The sequence below is a fragment of the Lygodium microphyllum genome, chromosome 30 (assembly GCF_053477565.2).
Source record: "Lygodium microphyllum isolate KBCC chromosome 30, Lygodium_microphyllum_v1.1.10, whole genome shotgun sequence".
NCBI lineage: Eukaryota > Viridiplantae > Streptophyta > Polypodiopsida > Schizaeales > Lygodiaceae > Lygodium > Lygodium microphyllum.
The window spans coordinates 59,403,594-59,426,982 of record NC_141164.1 but is presented as its reverse complement, the minus strand read 5'-3'; the positions used below and the strand labels follow the sequence as shown (position 1 = coordinate 59,426,982).

The window sequence follows — 23,389 nt, the reverse complement described above, 5'->3', positions numbered from 1 at the left end:
ACTACACCTCGGGAAATCTCGCCATGGCTGCCTTGCCTCCCAGCTCTTGCAGCACTGCGGCATCCCGCTGCACTGCTCCTTCGTCGCTTCCTCTTCTTCCTCCTCGCTCCTCGCACCTGCTTCAGCGCTCCAGCGTTTGTCTGCCATTCGCCAGCCTTAGCTTCGGCCTTGGAAGAGCAGGCCAACGCAATAGAGATTGGCTTGTGGAGGAGAAACACGGCCTCCAAATGCTTGTCGCTGCTGCTGCCGCCGAGACAGTCACTACCGAAACCGAGCAATCCAGTTCAATCTCAGCCGTCAAGAACTTCTTGGAAGAGCTGAAGGCTGTTGGCCGGGTAAGGGTTCGGTTTCTGCACAATGCTCTTGTCTGGATTAGCGGGAAGTCCCGACTGCTTTATCATTGTTTGGCTTTTGGCAATAACATCTGTTCAACAGATTTAAGCTTTAGGGTTTAGGCAGATAACCAAGAGTGTTCGACCCTTCACTTTCGGTCCAGTGGATTCTACGGGGTGTCTGACTAATGTCTTATTTTTCCTGATGAGAGGATGCTTACTGGTCTGACTGAGCTGGGCAGTCTTGGTTCTTTAGCCGCTCACTGGAGTCACAGATCAGCAGAGTGATCACATTCACACCCTTGAGAGATGCATATTAGTAAAACATTACAGCTCTTACTGGCCCTTCAGACCTAAGATGTTGTGAGTCAATGCGAAGTTTCACATATTTCCTAGATATGATTAGGGCCCTGACTAGTGATTAACATACAATTCCTCCAATAGATGATCTTCTTCAACTACCAACCGGAAAACCATCTCTCAGTCATCCAGTCTTTTCTGCAATGAAAAAGTTTCATCTTATTATGTTTAACTGAAAATAACTGTTTACAGCCATGCCAACTGAGCTTTCATCTCTGCCAACTTTCTCGGGGGTAGATATAAAAAGCAAATGTGTCAGGGTATAATTCCAGCTTTCTGTGCTGAAAGAAAGCCTCTTGATGGCATCACTACAGAAGGCACCTGTAATGCAGCTGCTGCTTATTAATGGTTCTGATGGAAGCATGCTCCCCTTTGATGCTTGCACCAGATCAGCTGCTGTTCAAGATGGCCTATGACTCTAGCTCATTGTTGTACAAACAACACAAATGACTGCTGAGAATGATAGAAATAAAATGATAAGGTAATGAATGAATGGTAAGGTCTGTGACAACTGTGTTGATCACATGAGTGGGTCAATGGTTCACGTAAAGGCTCATCTTCAATATTAAAGTACAAAAAGGGGCACTCACCTTGAGGACCAATTTGGTGTCATCTGCTATGCAAAAGTGCTATAAACATAGCAACATGGAATGGCCAGTTTTGGTTCCCCATCCCCGTTCCCTGTTCCATACCTATTCCATGTGACTATATAGCCACATGGGATGGCAAATCATGGCGTTCCCCGTTTCCATTTCCCATTCCACGTTGCTAGGGCTCTAGATCTCAAGTTCTTTGTTTTATTTATCTCCTTTGCTAAATCAAATAGTGTGTATGTTGTAAGTTTATGTTCACTACCCTATAGATCAGGTCTACATGCCAGTTTCATGGTTCCATTGCCAATACATCACCATCTTTTCTAATGGGGTGAGCTTTGGTTGCCACAAGGTGCACACACAAGTTTTGGCTTGCGGTGATTCATTGCACAATAGTGAATTTTTGGAATTTCACTGCACAGGGAATTGGATGCAAGTGAGGACACACAAGTTTTGGCTTGCAGTGATTCATTGCACAATAGTGAATTTTTTGAATTTCACTGCACAGGGAATTGGATGCAAGTGAGGACAAGTCATTGTCCACTGCTGAGGAGCAATCATTGCATACTGCAAGTTTATGTCAATGTTGGACAGCAGCTTTGGATGCAATTGATTAATGTAGTGAGTGCATTGGCATAGGTTGCTTAACACCCAAAATTTTGCTGGCATGCTAGAAGAGAACATGGGCAGCAGCCAGTTGTGCACGGGGCTTTAGTTCAACAGTCTATCCATGGGCATGATGTTGGTATGCATGTACAAGGAAATAATTTTCAGCACTCATTGGGCAACTAACTTTACAACAATCATGTGCACATCTAGGTTATTTCAGGGGCGGTTCAATGTTCCAAGCCATGGATGGTAATGCACCATGTGGTCTTGGTACACAAGGAACTTATGGTGTTAGTTTACAGCCCAATTTGCAGCAGTTATGGGGTAATGTTTTTGGTGGCGCACAAGAAGGAATGTATGGAAATATTGACATGTGGTCATGGCTGCAATCAGACTGTCATGAACATGTGACCAGCATAGCTCAACTGTGAGAATGCAACAATTGCATCGCCAAAAGGTCACATTTAAGTTTGAAGGGCAACAAGCCTGTATTTACAAAGAGAAATGTTTCCAATACGACAAAAGCATGTGGCACATGTGGACATCACTACAAGATACAGGCCTTATACTGACATTCAAAGCGATGAAAATGTTCATAAAGAAATTTGTCCTTGTCATCACAAAAAACGTCGGTATTAGTGATGCCATAGAATAATCGCTATTTGTGATGCTGATAGCGACGATGATAGAGACGCTTTGCGACACTAATAGCGACACGTGCAGTAAATTTGTGATGCTAATAGTGACGATAATAAGAAAAAAAGATTTTGTGGTGGTAGGGCAGCAAGCTACCATGCCACAAATAGCACTATGTGCTTTATTTGGGCCATACAAAAGAGTTTCAGTAATGTGAACAATGCTTGTGTAAATGAAGTAAAAGTGTATTTGAATCATAACACTGATACATAAGCTCCAAGTTGAACATAAAGCTTTGTATAATGCAAAAATGTGCTTTATTAGTGAACGGGAAGGGTGCATGGCACATGATTATCTTTACCATAAAGTGGATGAAACCACTAATGCAAAAAAAAAACCAAAAAGGCAAGAAACCTAGACAATTTGCAGGATTGGTACTTGATATGGTTGGTTAGCAGCTAAGTGAGGATGCAACAGAGTTATGTTGTGTTTGGGGCAAAGTCAGAGTTGAGCAAGCATTGATCTTCTTTAATCTTCATGCTCATGCAAATTTTATATCTCCAATGTTCGCAGCTGCCAGCAAAGCTTGGCATCCATGAGGATGAGATGTGCCTTGTGGTGGGTGAGGTGAGGTGGGTTTGGCATGTCTTGGCCACTTGGAGCTAGTTACTTAGAGATAGGCTTGGTGGGTGAGATAGGTTTGGTCGCTTAGAGCATAGTTGTCAGGTACGAAAGGTACGGTACAATAAAATACGGACTAAATGGTACCTTAAGATTTTATAAGGTATGGTACAATATTAGTACGAAAAAAAAACTTGATTATTTTGGACTAAAGATAATAGAATAAATGTTTAGAGTCTTTAGAGTCTAAGTAGCAATGCTATTAGAGTATATAAGATGAATATTTAAGGGTAACTTGCCAAAACCTCATGCCGCATGCACTACAGTTACCTTCAAGTTACAAGTACAAAGATGGGAGTGGATACATCATACACAAAGGATTATACAAATAAGAATAGGCTTGAGAGAGAGAGAGAGAGAGACAGAGAGAGGCTTTAGGGAGAGAGAGAAGAAAGAAAGAAGAAAAGAAAAGAAAAGAGAAAGAAAGAAAGAAATACGCAGGCTTGGGGGAAAGTGACGAAAAAGGGCCAGTTCTTTCATACTATATCATACGCATACGTACAATACGGTACATAGACAAGAGTGGATATATCATACATGAAGTATCATACAAATAAGAGTAGGGTTGAGAAAGAGAGAGAGGGAGGCTTGAGAGAAAGAGAGGGTGTGAGAGGCTTGAGAGAGAGAGGAAGAGAGAGGCTTGGGGGAGAGAGAAAGAAAGAAGAGAAGAGAAAAAATGAAAGGAGAAAGAAAGAAAGAAAGAAAGTTGTAGCCTTGGGGAAGAGTGGCCAAAAAATGTCAAATTTTTCGAACTAAATCGTGCGAATATAAACGGTACCGTACCGTACAGATTGTACATATGAATCAATCTATACTACGTATAGAGACAACCGTGGCTTAGAGCCAGTTACTCCTATCATTGGAAAGATTTGTTTGCATGTGTAAAGTTATGTGGATAGGGAGGAATTTCACATTATACTTGTAAAAGAGTAGGGATAGACAGGTAGGACACAGGTTAGCACGGGAATATCTAGTTATACTGACGAGGTATTTAAGGTGTTGGGAGATCCAATTAGGGCATCAATAATCAAGTCTCTTTTTTACCCTTCCTTCCAGCTTTCATGGCTTCCCTTCTCTTTCTCTCTCTTTTCCTGTCTTTCTCTCCCTTCTTCTCTCATCTTGTTCCTCTTTCTCTCTCCTCTCTGCAATCTCTCCCTTCTCTCCTCTCTCCTAGGTCTCCTTCATTTTTTAACTCCAGCTACTTTTTCAAAAGGGGGTTGTTCTTTTTCATTCTTGAGAGCTTCCATGGATTCTCAGCAACAAACTTCCATCTCTCTTCTTGTTCTTCACTCCTCCTAGATCAAAGACCCTTCAAGAGCCTTCCTTTGCTGGTCTGGAGCATTTTAAGCACCATCACATAGTGCTATAGGTTAGCAAGAGGAGGCAAATCTTGCTGTTATTTGAATTGAGGTCAGCTGACTTTGCAGACAAAAGTAGACACATCCTGCTTAGCATAACTTGGCACTGTTTGTGTTGTTGCAGCAGGTGGAAAATTAGCACCTGAGGCTGCCTTTGCACGGCCCATACCTTGCTTTGGTGTCTGACCCTGAAAGGGGTCTTGTTCTACAACTAAAGGGAAGTCCCGCGTTGAACCAAATGATCGAACAGGGTGCCTAACTTTGGAGTACACTGGAGTCTGACCACTCAGCTGCTCAAGAACCTTCGTAGCATGAGTGAGCCGATCTCCACTCTCGCCTACAGAAATATTCAGGACGAGCTTTTGCACCTTGATCTCTCTCGTGGGGTGAGCGGCTTAATTTCTTCTCTGACATGGCCATGATTGCAGCTTCCCCTACAGTGGCCCTTCCGCCTACGGATATGGATCAGCTTCAAGTCATCATGAGTTCCTTACTCATAATGGGGCTCTGATAAACTGCAGCACCTATCCTCTGAACCGATGCCTTTGGTGCCTCTACAGAGGATTGGGACAAGGAGAGATTCGAAACCAGTCATCTTGCAACGTTCCCATTCGCATTAAGCACAACTTATTGGGTATATTAATCACATTCTTGGGAAACTTAGAGTGATAAAGACAGGCGAGCATCTTTCAGACTTTCCCTGATCACACATCTTTTCTCTGAGCTGTTAATACAAACTCAAACTGATCATCAATCTCTGAAACACACCAAAACAAGTGGGGGACTCATGAAGCACAGCCTTGCTAGAAGCTGATCAGAATATCTGAATCCTGAGACCTGACAGATCAGAATGTCAAGGGGACTCTTCTGGTGTTTGCGAACCCAAGGATGTATCAAAGTCTATGTGAGAGTCATCTTTCTGTGAAACACATAGGAGATTACTCATCTACCATGTGAACAAGTCAATGAACACCATGAGAATGTTCTGGAGAATTCCATAGATCCACCATTTTTTTTCACAGCAGCAACTTTGCATTTGACAAACCCATCAGCTGCACCTGCTGGGGGTTTGCTGGGAGGCTGCCTTTTCTGTCTCAGAAAGTTCAAGTTCTCAGATAGATCAAGTCCCCAAATCCATACAGTTGGCCCCAGCATCACTAGCAAATTGGTCTATCAAGACTGCAACTCTGCTTCAAGTTCATCTATTGCTTTGTTTATAAGCATTATTATGCTTGGTATATGGGACTTTCTTACAGACTTGAGGTGCTTTGAAAGTATCTGGCCCAAATATTCAGATCTTATGGGTGATCTTCTCCACCACTTTTGTCAACAAGTCTAGTTGCAGCATGTCTAGCCAGGTCCATTCCTCTCAATCAAGAGGATTAACTCTTTTCTGGCTATAAACAATTTCTTTTTGTGTAAGGCATCAGCACACAGGGCAATTGTCACCATGGACGACTGAGATTGTCAGAGGTGAGTAGAGATCTCCTTCGCCGCTGAGCACAGGCAGGATCTGGAGACATGTAAATCTTCTATTGACTGCCCCAATCCAGCACATGCTGCTACTGCTTCTGTGTAATGTTGAGTCATCAATTAGGAAGGAGATCATCAAGCCTATCCTCTTCCTGAGGGTCAATATATCTGCATGTAGCAGGAGGCATCGAAAAGAAGCTGCTCAAAATTTATGAGGAGTGCAAGGAGTTGTGCTATCTAGTTCGGAGGGTTATGCTGTGGTCTGGATAACTGCAATCTGAGGAAAGCAATGCCACTCTTCTTCATGGGCTTGGGTTGTGGACCAGTAATGTGTACCCCCAACCATGTTTTAGGTATGCCAAACCTTCATCATCAATGCTGTGACATGTAACTAAGCTTAGAGATTTCAAGTGTTAAAAGCTGCAATTAGCCTATGTGATGGGATTGCAATTCCAGACACTATTGCCTGCATTTCAGATCTCTAACTGATGAGATTATCTGTCTGGATAAAGTACTTGCTGCTGGCTTTCATGGGACTAGTTTTGAATGAGACAATGATATTTCCTGGTTGTACACACTGCGAGATTGCCCCTCAAAACCTGCAAAACAGATTACAGAATTGAAGCTTTCGATTGACAATCTTGAAAAGGAGTTGGATTTTTTATTTATGAAGCTGAGAGACATTGAAATTCTTTGTTGAAATCTCGATTTGGAAGGCTACTGATTTTGACAGCCATATTGAGGATGTTGTATGTGATGGATATCAACCCATGTATGAGGGGATTCTTAGCATGACATGCAAGACATATACATCCTACAGTGTGGATTATTCTTGTGACAACATGAAGATTGATCAAAGAGATGAGATGCCTAGGGTGAAATCAGCAATCATTGGAAACATGGCTACATTGGTTTGCAACTTGCAGTAGCTTTGGTCATGGAAAGGAAGGGATTGACCCTCTTTTGAATATCTGTGTCAAGCTGTGTCATTGAGATGTGATATCAATACTAGGAGAGCCCAAGGAGCTTAGCTGCTGTTATTCGAAAGCATTCCAAAAAGCCCCTGCAGTGTTGACTCCAGAGGGTACGGCCAAATCTGAGCTAACAATAAGTGAACTTGACAATGGTACTCATAGTGGTATGCCTATGTCTATGTTGGCAAGTATATGCCCCTATTTCGCAGTGATACGTATGTTGGTCATGAGATGATCATGTTTGGCAAGGTTATGCTCTTGTTGGCAATGCATTTGGCCATGGTGGCAATGGTTTGGATCATATTGGCAGCAACTTCCATCCCACAATGATTCACAGGACAACTTTCAGCTCATAATAGGCTTATACATGCTGCTATAGACTTCCACAGGTGTTTACAAAGGTATTTGTGGGTTGGGAAAGTATTTCCAAGTCCCCCAAGGTGCTCACTTGGTTAGACCCTATAGGGTATCAATTGTTCAAAACAGGCCTCTCACAGTTGCAAATAGAGTGCTGGACTGCACAGTTCAGCCACGCATTTATTATTACATAATTTTCTGTATAAGACCTGTTATTACATACATATACTCTTGCGTAGAGGGGATCGATACCTTTGACTTGGGCTAGAAAGCTCCTCGATCGGAGCTCCCATTGGAGAGTTACAGCTACTTTTGTGTACAGTGGTCCTATGGGACAGGTTGCAATCCCCTTCTGTACAGCCACAGAAAGTTGTTCACAGTCAATTCTGAATATTTTCTGTCATAAAACTTTTTGCATAGGCTCATAGAGGGCACTCTCCCCTTTGTTTTGAATTAGATATTCCTTGATTGGAGCTCCCTAACCAAAGTTATCTCAGATTTTGTGACTAGGGGTCTCTGTGGACTGCACCTTCAATGGCAGGGGACAAGGATAAAAGAAAGATTAGTGACCAAGAATGTAGAGTTTTGCTCCACATTTCATGGTGGCTTGATGCAAGGGATGTAGAAAGGCATAAGGACTTGATGGATAAAATGCACCAACAAAGAGACAATAGTATCTACAAAAACAAATTAGTCCTGGCTCCTAGTTTCAATTCCTTTTCTCACTCTTGGCATCCCCATATGTATGAATCGCATGCTATTCTATGGCGACAAGGAACTTTTCGGGATGAAAGCCACAATCAGCTACTTGATCAACACAGTCAATTCATGTCTAAGATGGACCGAGTGATCTCAACCATCTCAATCACCTACATGCAAGCCAAGGCAATCAATGACAAACTTGTAGCCCTTATGACTCTAGTTGCTCAAATAACTGCAATTCAAAGGACGGCTCAGCATGATTATGAGCAGTAGCATGGGAATTCTCATGGAAACTATGAGTACCATGAACACTGGCATGGGTTCGATGCACAAAGGTAGCATCATGTGCCTACTTATGGTCAATATGTATATGATGATTGTGCATATTTTGAGCAGCAACATGCATCTGATGACAATGTATGTTCTTATGAGCTACATTCTGGTCACATACATGGACAACCATCTAGACAGCCTTATGTACATGGGCAACATTATGCAAATGTATACGAGTATGTACATGGGGAGCAACATCATTATTGGCAACATAGTGCTCAATATCATTAGCCACTTGATTATTACTATGAGCAGCATGTACATCCTTATGATGAGAGCATCTCATTGCAGCTTCATGAGCAGGTGCCCCATCAGCCCAAGGCCCTTAACTTTGAATGCCCAGTAGTAGCCACGCATATGGGACTCATGGACATGAAATGCCAAGGAATTGATGCCATGTGAATGTTGTAGTGATTGCAACCTCGTCTGGTCCAGTTCTACATGGCACAGTGGTTCCCAATGAGTTTGTGGACAAGTCAATGCATACTACCATATGGGTCAGTAAGGATCTTGTACCACCGTCAATGCTTGAAGATGACACCATGAATTACTTCTATGATACAGCAGATGCATTGGATCACAGTTATTCTTTTGACCTCGGTGGTAATACGGTGACCCATACTTGTATGGATGACCCTTATGCTCTTGATGCTTATTATGTAGGTTATCCATTTGATCTTGGAGAACGGAATGCTCTTGGAAAAGCCCTACCCCGATTAGCATTTCACCAGTGCAGTTTTCCCTCTACTTCAAGGGTGCAATTTTGACTAAGAATTAGCTAAATTTGCCCTAGTCTGCACTACAGACAGCACACTATTTTAGAACAGTTTCTACCTTGCATTAATGACAGCCGAGTGTCACCTATATGGGCTGAAAGTATGCTTCATGAGCTTTGTTTTGACATGTCAATGCCTTAATCAGAGCTGCACATAGGAAGTTATGACCAGTTTTCTCTAGCAGGCCTAATCTGGATAGTATGCTGTCCACTATTTATCAGCCCCTAATTGTCAAGAATTGGTGGCCAAACTTATACACTATCAACTTGCACATGTCATATACATCATATACACATTTGTAATGCTGAACAGAGTAGTACTTTGCAACCCCCCCTTCCGCTCTAAGCCACACCAATAAGTCCTCTTTTTATTTTTTAGGGAAAAAACCTTCGGGGTCAAGATGGAATGTAAAAGAGTGGGGATAGAGGGGTAGAACACGAGTTAGTACGGGAATACCTAGTTATACTAACAGGGTATTTAAGGTGTTGGGAGATCCAATTAGGACATTAGTTATCAATAATCAAGTCTCTCTTCCTTCCAGCTTTCATGGCTTCCCTTCTCTTTCTCTCTCTTCTGCTAGTCTTTCTGTCTCTTCTTCTCTTATCTTCTTCCTCTTTCTCTCTCCTCTTTGCAGTCTCTCCCTTCTCTTGCTTTGGTAGATTCATATAGTAGGAAGATTGTTGTTGAGCATAGAGATAGAAACATATGCTTGATGTAAAGCTTAAGGGAGAGCTAGTCCCTATCGTACCAGCTTTGGCTATTGTCTCATTGATGAAACATCATCTTTTTGTATACTTTATTTTTGCAAAATACATTGATAATAATGACCTTAAGCTCTAAGTTGGATAAAGCAAGGAATGAATTCTTAAATATATTTTAACATTTTCTTTCAAGAGAGTATACCATGGGAATGTCGATTTGAGAGGCCTAAGGATCATGGTATGGATCTAGTGCCAAGTAGTACACCATCGAACAAACCACCGTATAACGTTAGTGCAACCTAACAATAGAAAATGGTTCGAGTGAATAATTTGTTAGAGAAGGGGGAATTCAACCTAGTTCATCACCCTTTTGTTCACCTATGCTTTTGATTTAGAAAAAGAATGGTTTAAGGAAAATGTGCATAGGTTATCCTATCTTGAATAAGAACACCATTAAGAATCATTTCTATATACCGAGGATTGAGGATATCCTTGATCAATTAGAACAATTCGCAATTTCAACCACATAAGACTTGAAAAGTGGGTATCATTAGATATGCATTAGACCCAAGTATGTACATAAGACAACTTTCAAGACTATCTTTGGCTTATATGAGTTTTTGGTTATACCCTTTGGGCTTACAAATGCACCTACGATGTTTAAGAGCATGATAGATTGTATTTTTAGATCTGTTAGTAGATATGTCAATTCATGTGTAAGTTTGTGCATGCAGAGGTTGGGCACATTATTTAGGATATTTAGGCATTTTTAATTTGTAGCATTTTATGGTCATTTGTAGCATATATGACTTGCCAACCAGCATTTTATGCTCCTCCTTTTTCAGCCTATATATTCAAGCTTCTCCTCACTCAGTCGCTCATCTGCCATCACACATGTGGAGATTTCGTGGAGAGAGGAGCCAGTGCCGGTGCCTACGTAGCCAATGACTCACTATTGTATGCGACTGTCTCATGTTGGATATATGGATTCCATTTCTTGAGCATATAACTAAGTTCTCGTCTGTATTGTGTTCTTCAGTATTCTTTCTTTCCCTTTCTCTTTTGTCTTGTGTTTCAGTAGTTTATTACAGCAGTAGATGTTTGCGCTTCCATTGCTGCTCCACTTTTGACATGGTATCAGATTTTAGGTTATGTCGTGCTGTGTTTTCTTTGCTGATTTCAAGACTATTTTAACCAACATTGATCATGCAAATGCTGCTCCAACTAGGCGACTTGTTTTTCCTGCGTTTTTGCTAATGTCAGCATCTGTACTGCCTGTGTCAGCCCCTCTCTTGCTTGCGTGTCAATTCCAACCTGTGTTTTGGTGTCTCTGTATCTCCTCCTAGTTGGGCGACTACATTATCAAGCCGTTTTTGCTATTTTAGGTAGTTTTTGGCTGATTTTTTTACTCTTCACAGCAGATTTCTTCTTGTTTTGGTTAGATTTTGGTGAATATTGCATGTGAACTCTCATTTTCTACAGTCTTTGGTTGTGGTTTGGCTGTGTTCTCTGTCCAAATACCTTCTTTTCTCTACTTCTCTTCTAAATCCTCTATAGATGGCTCCTCCATGCAGGTCAACTAATGATAAGTTACGTGGACCTGATTATCTTACATGGAGTGCTGTGATGAAGAATTGGTTTATATAGAAGCGGTTATGGTACGTGGTTTGTGGAGCTATTGAACGTCCTCAGCGGCCTTCTCCTATTTCAGTTGATTTTGATGACGACAACTATGAGGAAGTAGTGCTTACATGGGATTCGAACAATGCACGTACTTACTTATCCTTGCTTCAGTGTATTTCCAAAGAAGTCCTACCAGTGGATACCTCCTGCAAGACATCTTCTGAAGTATGGACGAAGTTGTAGCTAATGTATGCAGCCCCTTCTGCCATGAGGGCAGTTACTCTTTATGGACAGCTCAAGTAAATTCCGTTCAAGGCCAAAGATACTATCCAGCCTTTTCTACTTCGTGTGATTCAAATCCAAGACCAGCTTCGGCAAATGCAGTCTCCCCTTCCAAAGGCTCATTTTATTGGCCTTGTACTCTCCAAACTTTCTCTGGTGTTCAATGGAGTGGTGAATGCTTTGAGGGTGCAGACATCATCGACTCCTGCCAGTTCTACATATATGACCTCGATGTTGCTTGAGTATGAGGCATCATTGCGTTTACAAGGGAGGCGTTTGTCAGGTTCTAGTGAGGCTCTTGCAGCTTTAGAGAGGGGTTCGAAGTAGAACGTGAAGAACCAGTGTTACCACTGTGGAAAGAAAGGTCATTCAAGAAGGACTGCAAAGAGTTAGTGGCTTCAGGAAGAAGAAGGAGAAGAAGACGAAGTGGGATGTAGACTCCTCTAATGTGTCATCATCTGCCTCAAACTCAGACTCCGATCCTTCAACTAAGGAGCGATCCAAGTCACAGAAAGGATCAACTTCTTCGGATCACATGAAGGGCTTGATGGCCCCTTCCTCAGCTACTTTCTAGTGGTGGTGATGACGATATCTCTCACAACTCTAGTGCCAGAGAGGGAGTGTTAGAGGGTGGTGAGATGGAGCAGCCATGCCTCATCTATACATCTATACAGATGCAATCAGGATCCAGAGAGGGACTTCCCCGAAACATCGATTGAAGTGTGGTAGGTTCAAATCTTGGAGCTAGGATTGACATCCAAGTTCATGATGGACTGTTTATTTGGCAAAGAGCAGGCTTGGCTCCTAGTCTTGAGCTCACATGGGCAAGGAATCCATGGTCATATATGTTCCATAGTCATTTTTTGTCAGGATGGTCATGTACACTATTGAGAGACATTGGGACAAACACATCGATATGCTATGATCTTCTCTATTTTCAGGAGTTGGTACGATCGACCTTGACATCAGGTTCTCTCCGAGACACCTTAGTAGTGGCTTGATCACCCACTGCTCAGGTATCCATGGTTCTACTTGGCGGTTCTATGTTGTATGGTTTTTTATTCATTCTCATTGTACCATTGTATTGTATCAGATCATCCATGATCTGAGAGAGGGTGTTAGCATATATGTCAGCTCATGTGTGAGTTTGTACATGCAGAGGCTAGGCACAATATTTAGGATATTTAGGCATTTTTTATTTGTTATTTTATGGTCATTTGTAGCATTTATGACTGGCCAACCAGCATTTTATGCTCCTCCTTTCTTAGCCTATATGTTCAAGCTCCTCCTCCTCACTAAGTCACTCATCTACCATCACACGTGTGGAGACTCTGTGGAGAGAGGAGCTAGTGCCGGTGCCCATGCAGCCAATGTGTTGGGATAAAGGTCCGGTCTAACCTCCATGTAAAGTACGCGCACATTATTTAGCTGTACATGTGAATGCACCCTTATGTGCCCTAAGTATAAATACATTTTATTATTTGTGTACCAACACATTGTTGGTACACTCTAATTGAGTCGTACTTGACTCTGCTCTTACTCTTGCTCTCCAGCCGTCACACTCTCTGGCTCCCTCCTGCTCGACTTCCATCTCTCTTAGTTGGGCTCATTTCCCAACAACTAGTATCAGAGCACAGAGTATGCATGCTTCTGACAGGCAACTGGGCGGTGTGTGACTATTGGGCAATAGGCGCACAGGACGTTTAGCAGCACGCGCACAGGTCGCGACCAGGCGCACAGGTCGCGACTAGGCGGTAGGCACACGTGGGGACCAATGCGGAGGCCAGGCGGCACATGGAGACTAGGTGCACGGCTGGGCAGCAGGGTGGAGCGGACACGAATTAGGCAACAAAGGCGTTGCGTTAGTCATGCAACCGGTCGACAAGTAGCGGGCAGCTGACCAAGCACATGTGACAGACAAGCCGTCAGACGTGACGGGGCAGGGTCAACGGACCCCCCCAATCTGTCATTTCGTCAAAAAAATTTTAAACTAAAAGCTTTATTTTCTTTCTAATCTCTTTTGAATTCCTTCCCTTTAACGGGGTTTCACGTGTTGAAGCACGGGTCACAAATCTGTGCGAATCTGGCCCAAAAATTTGGGGCTTTTCCTAGTTTTGATCTCGTCCATGCTTGTTAGCACCATTCAGATTAGAAATTGCAAACATTGTGTGTGGTGACCTCAATTAAATTGGGGATTTTGCCAAATTTGTCGGAATTTTGCTCTTTTGAGTAAAATTTCTTGACATTGGAAATTTGGGGCTTTTCATGTATTGATAAAATTCTACTCAGCTAGGTCAAATTGGCTGACATTTATGCAATTTTGGACCTGAAATTTTGGGGATTTGCACAGAATTTGATAAATTTCTGCATTTTTGCCCGTGTAGTGGCTGTTTCTTGTACAAATAGCAGAGATTTATTTCTGGTTGAGAAAGAACAGCTGTGTATTTTGTTGGTTCAGCTTGTGCTTTTGCAGATTAGTGCATTTACTCTTGTGTTCATAATAAAATGGTTGCAACTTCTTCCAGTTCAAACATCAAGAGTTTGATAGAGATCAAACGGTTTGATGGTCATGGCTTTGACCTTTGGAAAGACCGTATGCAGGGCATTTTGTTCCTAAAGGATTGTGAGGATGCTTTGCAGGAAGATAAACCTGCACTAATGTCTAATGCAAATTGGGCCAGAGTAAATTAAAAGGATGTGGCTTACATAAAGATGGGTGTCACTGATGACATTCTGATAGACATTAAGGGTTTAGATACAGGTTACGTAATATGGGAGAAGCTGAAAACTACTTATGAGATCACCACACCTGTCAATCAGGTGCATTTAATGCACAAGTTGGTGAACATGCGACTGGATGAGTCTAAGCTTGCAGCTAAGTACTTGAGTGCATTTAGAGGGATTCTAAATCAGCTCAAAGATGCAAATTTAGACTTTGATGATAAGTTGAGGGCAATCTTTTTTTATCATGGCACTGCCCGACTCTTAGGAAACCTTGGTGGTTTCACTCAACAATAACCCCAACCTCTCATATGATGGGGTGAGGGGTTCTATCTTGAATGAAGAAATTAGACATATGTCTAGTGGAGAAGATAGTAACTTAGCTTTTAATGTAAGAGGCAGGGCTTAAAAGAAAAATGCAAATGCAAGGCACAACAACAGGAGCAAGAGCAAAGGAAAGGAAAAGAGTGGCATTACTTGCTATCACTGTGGTCGGAAGGGCCACAAGAAACCTAATTGCAGAAATAAGAATGTAAGAGATAAAAAGAAGGAAGATAAGACAAATGCATTTGAGGCAATCAAAGGCAAAGAAAAGGCCAATGTGGCCTCTAGTGTGGTCATAGAGGAGCTTTTAGATACAAAGACTGATGTATTATGTGCAGTTGATTATGATATCCTTGTATGTCACATACAGGATATGCAGATTAACAAGGCTGATATGATTGATGCACTCTTATAAGTTGATGATGGTGTCACTTAAACTTGGATTGTAGACTCTGGTGCCTCTTTCCATGTAACTCCTTGCTTGGAGTGTTTCGCTATGTTCAATGTAGGCAGTTATGGAAAGGTATATCTTGGAAATAAACATACTTGCAGCATTGATGGGATTGGCATTGTACACTTGTCTTTAGACAATGGTCAAGAGCTTGTGTTGAAAGATATTAGATATGTGTTTGGCATTAAAAAGAGTTTACTATCTGTTGGTTAGCTTAACTTGCATGGCGACACTGCATTGTTTGGTGGTGGTTTGTGGAAAGTAAAAAAAGGGTTCCATGTTTATTGCAAAAGGAACCAAGAAGGGCACTTTGTATTGTTTGCACTGTAAAGCCTTGAATGGCAAGTTTCTTGCAATTGCTGAAATTTGCAGCCACTTGGAGTTATGGCGTAAGAGATTAGGCCATATGAGCCAAAAAGGACTTGATGTCCTTACCTCTTTGAAGAGGGTTGACCTCTCATAAGTCCAATGTCTTGAACTTAGTGCATTCTGATATATGTAGTATGCCTGTGAAATCGTTGGGTGGTGCTGTATATTTTGTCTCCTTTATTGATGGTTGTTCCAAGAAGATTTTGGTGTACTTATTGAAAAAGAAAAGTGAAGTATTTGCTGCTTTTAAAACTTTTCGTGCATTTGTGACCACTTAGACAAGTAGAAAGTTGAAATGCTCGAGAACTGATAATGAGGGGAGTTTACATCTACTGAATTCAAGTCCTTTTGTGACTTGCATGGTATTAAGAGGGAGCTTACAGCCCCTTACAGCCCCTTATAGCCCTTCTTCAAATGGGGTGGCTGAAAGATATAACAGGACTTTATGTGAAAGAGTGCATTGCATGCTATCCACTCGTAATCTCCCTCATGAATTTTGGGGAGAGGCACTCAAAACCGCGGTTCACATTTGCAATCGCTCTCCAAACAGGTTCTTAAATAATGGCATCCCTAAGGAGGTTTGGTCTGGCAAATCGGCCTCATATGATCATTTACGCATATTTGGTTGTGATGCTTTCGTGCATGTTAGGGATGAGCTGAGGAACAAACTTGACCCAAAATCCACCAAAGGCATTTTCATGGGCTATGGTGATGAGGGTGAATTTGGCTACAGAGTGTGGTTACCTTAGTCCAAGAAAATTATTCGTAGCCGTAATGTCGTGTTTAATGAAGCGAAATTGCTGAAAGGTACTCTAGCCTCTAATGAAGATATAAAAAATGTGAAGTTTCAGAGTTCGCAGCCACCTATGACTTCAAAAAATGAGCCTCATGGTGCTATACCACAAGTTGAAACTGATGATTAGCCGGTTATTTTTGAGCCAAATGATGATGGACAGCAAATAGGAGCACAAGGAGGTCATGGACAGTAAGATAGGCTTGTTGATTATGAAAATGCATGTGCTGGAAATGAAAATAAAGGTGTTGTAGAGCATGAATAGCATGTTGAAAATGGCTTACAGCAGCCAATAAATGCTGAAAATAATATACCTCCAGATGTAAACGCAATTCTTGAAAATGTTGATCATTGGATATGCAGGTCTATACGCGTAAGAAGGCAACCACATAGGTTTGACTCCTCCTTGCATTATGTGATGCTTACAAATGAGAGTGAGCCTCTTACATATAAAGAGGAGTCATGTGAGTTCAGCAGTAAGTGGGAGCTTGCTATGTAGGAAGAGATTAAATCTCTATATGCAAATGATACTTGGGATCTTGTGTCATTGCCCAAGGGAAGGAAGCCACTTCCAAACAAATGGGTATACAAAGTAAAGACAGTTGATGGGAAACCCAAGTACAAGGCAAGATTAGTTACCAAAGGGTATGCACAAAAGGAAGGGATTGACTTCCAAGAGGTCTTTTCACCTGTTGTGAAGATGACCACTCTACGTATGCTTTTTGCTTTCACTGTTGTTTTAGATTTGGAGATGTATCAAATGGATGTAAAAACAGCTTTCTTGCATGGTGACATTGATGAGGAAATCTACATGAAACAATCGGAGAGCTTTGTAGTTCCTGGAAAAGAGCAGATGGTGTGTAAGCTAAAATGCAGCTTGTATGGACTGAAGCAAGCACCATAGCAATGGTACAAAAAGTTTGATACTTTTATGCTATCCCATGAGTTTACACGCAGCCATGCAAATCATTGCTTGTACATGAAAAAAGATACAAATGGCAGCCCCATCATACTTGTTTTGTATGTGGATGATATGTTGCTAGCTGGGAAAAGAAAGACTAGCTTGGATGCTCTCAAAAATCATCTAAAATTAGCTTTCTCAATGAAAGATTTGGGGAATGCAAAGCATATTTTGGGCATGAGGATTTGCAGAGATAGAATGCAGAAATTGTTGTTTTTATCTCAAGAAAAGTACATTGAAAAGGTATTGGACAGATTTAACATGGGTGAAGCTAAGCCTTTTGGGGTACCCTTACCTCCTTATCTTAAGCTTAACAAAGCCAACAGCCCAAAGGATGACATGGAAGCAAATGCTATGAAGGGAGTCCGTTATGCATCAGCTTGTGGCTCTCTTACGTATGCTATGGTTGCTACTCGTCCAGACATTGCTCATGCAGTGGGAGTTGTTAGTAGATTTATGTTAAATCCTAGCAAAACACATTGGGACGCTGTCAAGTGTATTCTTAGATATCTCAAGGGTATACAAAGAAAGTATATTTGCTATGGGCAGGGTGCATGTACTTTGCAGGGTTATTGTGATGTAGACATGGCAGGTGACTTGGACACTCATAGGTCCATCAACGGGTATTTTTTTACAGTTGCTGGTGGGGCTGTTTCTTGGTGTTCCAAGGTTGCAGAACATTGTTGCACTGAGTACCATTGAAGCTGAATACATATCAGCTACTACTGAAGCTTCTAAGGAAGATATATGATAGAGCAGACTTGTAGAGGATCTCGACATGTCTATGGGTACTGCAGTTTTGGGATGTGATAGCCAAAGTGTTGTGTATCTGGCTAAGAATGCCATGTATCATTCACGCACAAAGCATATAGATGTGCGATATCACTTCACCAGATAGATTCTGAAAGATGGTCAAATCACATTGACCAAGATCAAAACACAAGACAACCCTACAGATGTTCTCACTAAAAGCCTAAGCAAAGCTCAGTATGAGCATTGCATACAACTAGTGGGAGTTGGTTAGAGGTTCACATCGGACCTTTAAGTGGTAGATTGTTAGGATAAAGGCCCGGTTTAACCTCCGTGTAAAGTACACGCACATTATTTAGTTGTTTATGCGAATGCATCCTTACGTGCTCTAAGTATATTGCATCATTATATTCAAAGAATGAGATAAAGCCTTGGAAGCATTTGGAGATTATAATTGTAGCACTCAAAAAGCATAGGTTGGTCATCAATGTAAAGAAGAGTGAAATTTTCTTAGAGGAGATTCACTTCTTGGGGCATATAGTATCCAGGGATGGTGTGTGTATGGACCTAATGAAAGTAGAAGCAATATTTCCTCAGTTGAAAAATCTGCATGATATACATCGCATTTTTGGGTTGTATTTATTGTAGGTTTATTTGATACTTTGCAAAGATCGCTTTGCCTATTCATACTTTACAAAAAAATTATGTATCTTATAAATGGGTTGAAAAAGAAATTGCAACTTTTGAAAAGTTGTAACGTGTACTTCAGGTCTAATGTTGATCTTGCTAGATTTCTAGAAAGCTTTTATTGTCCAATGTGATGCATATTGGAGTAGCATTGGTGCAATCCTAATGTAGGAACAACGTGCAATAGCTTATGAAAGCACTGTCTCATAGGATGCAAAAAGAATTTGCAAGTCTATGAGAAAGAGTTGTTGGATCTAATTCACGCTCTTTGTACTTGGAAATACTATTTGGTTGAGACTAATTTCATTGTGTATACAGATTATCAGGGGTTGAGATATTTTCTCACCCAAACAAAATTCTCTAAGAAGCATATGCATCGGGTCTCTTCTTATCCATGTTTCACTTTTAGATAGAGTACATGGAAGGTAAAAATAATGTTGTAGCTGATGCATTGTCTAAGAAACCATAGGTTTTAGCAGCATCCATCGCCCTATTGTCATGAGTTAGATAAGATGAGGACACAATATTCAAAGGTTGAGGACTTTGTCTAAGTGTATGATCAATTATTTGGTTGTTAGCATCATGAGCATTGCACTATCAAAGACAGTTTTCTAATGATGCATGATTGGTTATGTAACACAAAGCAGCTTAGGGCTAAGGGCTGGTTGAGATCCATGCTCCACCATATGCAAGGCATAGAGACATTGATGCTATTCTTAAGGCAATTGAGCATTTCTTTTATTGGTAAGCTTTGAGAGCAATGTTGGTCACTATGCTAGGTCATGTATTATTTGTCAAAAGGTAAAATTTGGCTGTCAAAAGGCACTAGGCTTGTTGTAGCCTTCACTTATTATTACAAATAGATTGTGGTAAAGCATAGCCATGGATTTTATATTTAACCTTCCAAAGACATCTACAAGAAATGATGGGATATGAACTATAATATGTGGGTTTAGCAAGCACGCTCATTTCATTTCTATGAGGAAGAATATGACAATGGATTATATGACAAGAGTATTCGTGTAGAACATCTTCAAGTATCATCATATACCTTTGTCTATTGCTAATGACAAGGATCCACATATGACTAGTCTATTTTTTAGAGGCATATGTGAGAATATGGATGCTATGTTGAAATTTCCGTCTTCTTTTCATCCCCAAAATGATGGTTAGTTGAAAAGGCCAACTCTATTATCTTGGATCTTTTGAAATGTCATATGCCAAAGCATAAGCAAAAATGAAACAATATTTGCCATTTGTTGAGTGTGCCTACTATAATACAATGCATACCTCCACTAGCAAGGTGCCATTTGAGATAATGGAAGTGGAAAAGAAAGTTTTGTCCATTTTACATAAGGACAATGTCTTTGAAGCAAACAATATGTAGTGAATTTGGATGATGCCTACAAGTGCCTTAAGCAAGCTCTCCAAAAGACTCAAGCAAAGCAAAAGAAGGTAGTAGATTGTCATAACACGGCCCTAGAGTTTGCAAAGGGTGATTGGGTTCTTACCAGCCACCTTTAGTCCCATGTGAGAAAATTGAAGGCTTAATACTTGAAATCAACACTTGGAGTTTGAGGAATTGTCAGATATATCAAGAAGCCAACCATCCCAACTAGACTTGGGGTCCATTTTGACCAGCCAAGGGTCAATTGGAGGCCAATCCCCTGTTAGAGTAAGGGACAATTAGATTGAAGGCTTATTGGTCATTTTTGATACCAAGAGACATTGAATGGTGAAACAGATTGGAGCCAAATCTCAATGTACTTCATCCAATTTTAGTAGAAGTTAAAGAAAAACCATAGGGTGCCAATCTTTGAGACCAATCGGGGGTCTACTATCCAACATTGATTGGTAACATTTTTATTTTATGCTCACTGTAATTAGTGCTTAATCAGGTCATTTACCACCCTATCTAAGAAGGCTAGTTTCATCGATTACACTTGTGGACATGTATGTAGTAACAACAAATGCATATGTTGCTCAGATCATTTTTGGTGTTACATGTTTGATTGGTACATGCATGCAAAGTGCTAGGTTTGTTTGGGCATGTGGGACCATGCATAGGTAGTGTTAGATAAAGGCCAAGCCAACAAACAGGCCACAAAAATGATTATTTTCCTTTAAGGTATGCAAATGTGAAATGTGAGCCTTGAAAACATTTAATTTTTCAATAGGCTTAAACATGATAAGGTCACATTAAATGTGCCTTCAAAAATTTTGCTTTTTCAAAGGGCTTAAACTTTTGAGGTCACATTAAATGTGGATTTAAACATTTAATGTTTCAAAGGGCCTAGACATTTTAATGTTATATTAACTATTGGACAACATTTAATGTTTTTATGATGTGGGCAGGACCAAAGGACCGTTCAGATTGAATTTGCTTGTGGAGGACCTAATAAGAATGGAATTTTGTTAGTGTAAATTCAGGATTAGTTTTGTGCTACATCGAACTGTATCTTCCATGTTGGGCTCTTTCTCTCCCATTTGAGTGTGGTTCCAGAACTGTAGCAGCCAGAAGGAAATGCACATTTACTGGTTTATGCTATGAACAACAAGTGGAGAGTGTTTTGCAGCCCTCACCAGGTACTGAACAGCAAGCCAACTACCTATTTAGGCTCAGATTTCCTGCCCTAGGTCTCTAGCCAGCAAGTTGTGGATGGTAGGCAAGAGTCGAGAATTGGCTGTTGTGTGCGTGCTCTGATGGCATTTTAATCATTAATGATTCGACACACCTGAAGTTTGAAGTTATGAGTTTCCTGGCTGTGTAAATCCACTTTCCCAACTGTTTTAACTTACAATAGGTGGGACTATGTTGGCTGTTTACAGTCTGAAACCTGCCTTGCACATTACAGCCCCAGGGCTTTTGGGTGTACTATGTGCAAAACAAGGTATAAAATTAAGTCCATACCTTGAGTTTTTTGTTATAATGCATACAGAAGCTTTGTACATGTGACTCCAGAGTCATCAGAATCTGTAATCTAAACTTGTAATGACCTAATGCAAACGTCATAAAATGGTTACCACGATTTTATAATTCATGTGTCTCCATTTTGATGATTTTGGATGCGTTAGTTGTTAAGGCTTTAAAGATATTTTGTCTGGTCTAGCATGTGTGCAACTCCCTATTCTTGCCTCCACGTGTGCATGAGAAAGTGGTTCAAGGTAGATGAATATTCCGAAGTGGGTTGAAGTCCACTCCATACAATAAAAAACTGGTTCAGCCTAATGGATTGCATAGAGATGCAGCCTCTCTGCTCCAAACAAGTGCTGATTGCTGCCATTTTAGTTCCCCTAGCTGCTTTGATCTGTCTCTGGAGGGCCTATCACCATGCTCTTGAACATTGAGCTGAATGATGATCCTGCAGTCTGTAAAGTGTCCTGCTTCTGTGTTTCCTTTGCTGCTATTTGCTAAACACTATCAATCTAGAAGTTGGTGCTTTTTCGAAAAATCCTTCTCATATTATATGATGTTCCTCCTCTCTTTGTTGGTTCTGTACCCAAAAGTTCCAGAATAGTGTACAAGTATCTTTGATCTGTCTTACCGCCTCAGGAGTTTGACTGAGGCTTTTTTCTATTTAACTCACTACATGCTCAAAGCTTCTACGTCCAACTTACATTTACATGTCATTAAGTAAGATTGTAACAATAACCGTTGATTGTTGGGTTGTTTCAGGTCCGCATTATAGTCAATACAGGCGTTGGAGTACTGGAATCTGTTACCACTTTGGACAAACTGTTTTACCATAAGATGGCTGGGCGAGGCGAATATGCTAACCTGATGAACAAGGAAGAGAATGTGGATTTTCATTTACTGTTAGACAAAGTCAAAGGTGCCAAATTCACCAAAGGGAAGTCGATGAGGGGTGATATTCCCACATACTCTGTACGATTCCTTGACGATGAGGACAAGGCAGCTGCCCTCTTCCTTGTCATGTGGAAACCTGGCACAGATGGTGAGTATGACCCCGGGCAGGTAGAGGCTTTTGAAGCCTTGCTTGCTAAGTACAGTGACACCCTGTCTTTTAAGAGCTAAGAGAAACTAATTTGTGCGATTGTTGTGCCTCGGCTTCAGATTTCCCTGCTGTGGTATCATTTTTTCAGTTTTCCTGCTTTGGCGTAATTATGCATTATGTTCAGCTGAAGTGAGTGCCCACTTGATATGGCATGCGGTTGCTGGTGTGAACTTCTTTCGTATATAAAAGCCTATGTGTTCGTAGATTCGGTTGAGGATTCCATCTGATGCTATGCTCTGAAAGAAAGCTCAGAACAACACTCTCCTTCTCGCATACCGAACAAGCGAAAGAGCAATCACTTCTGATGCGGGATAAAAGTGTGTAAGAGAAACTTGGACGCCACTCGAGGTGCATCAGGGCAGTCACGTACGGCCGCGTCCCCCGTTCCTTGAAAAACAGAAGGTGAAGAGGGCACTGCCTCCCACTACAGAATCGCTGAGCCACTGCAATCCAGCCCATCTGCCCTGCTCATCATCATAAACCTTTGCTCTATTCCAACTTCCATCTACATTGGAGAACCTGCATGT

The 23,389-nt window shown here is 41.2% G+C and overlaps 1 protein-coding gene across 1 annotated transcript; it reads left to right on the top strand.

The window, feature by feature from the left end:
• The first annotated feature begins 23 nt into the window (after positions 1-23).
• LOC148009889 (uncharacterized) lies at positions 24-22,898 on the top strand. Its single transcript, XM_087672590.1, has 2 exons — positions 24-335; positions 22,523-22,898. The coding sequence occupies exons 1-2, from the start codon at positions 24-26 to the stop codon at positions 22,880-22,882; spliced, it is 672 nt and encodes a 223-aa protein (XP_087528716.1). The 3' UTR covers positions 22,883-22,898.
• The last annotated feature ends 491 nt before the right edge of the window (positions 22,899-23,389 follow it).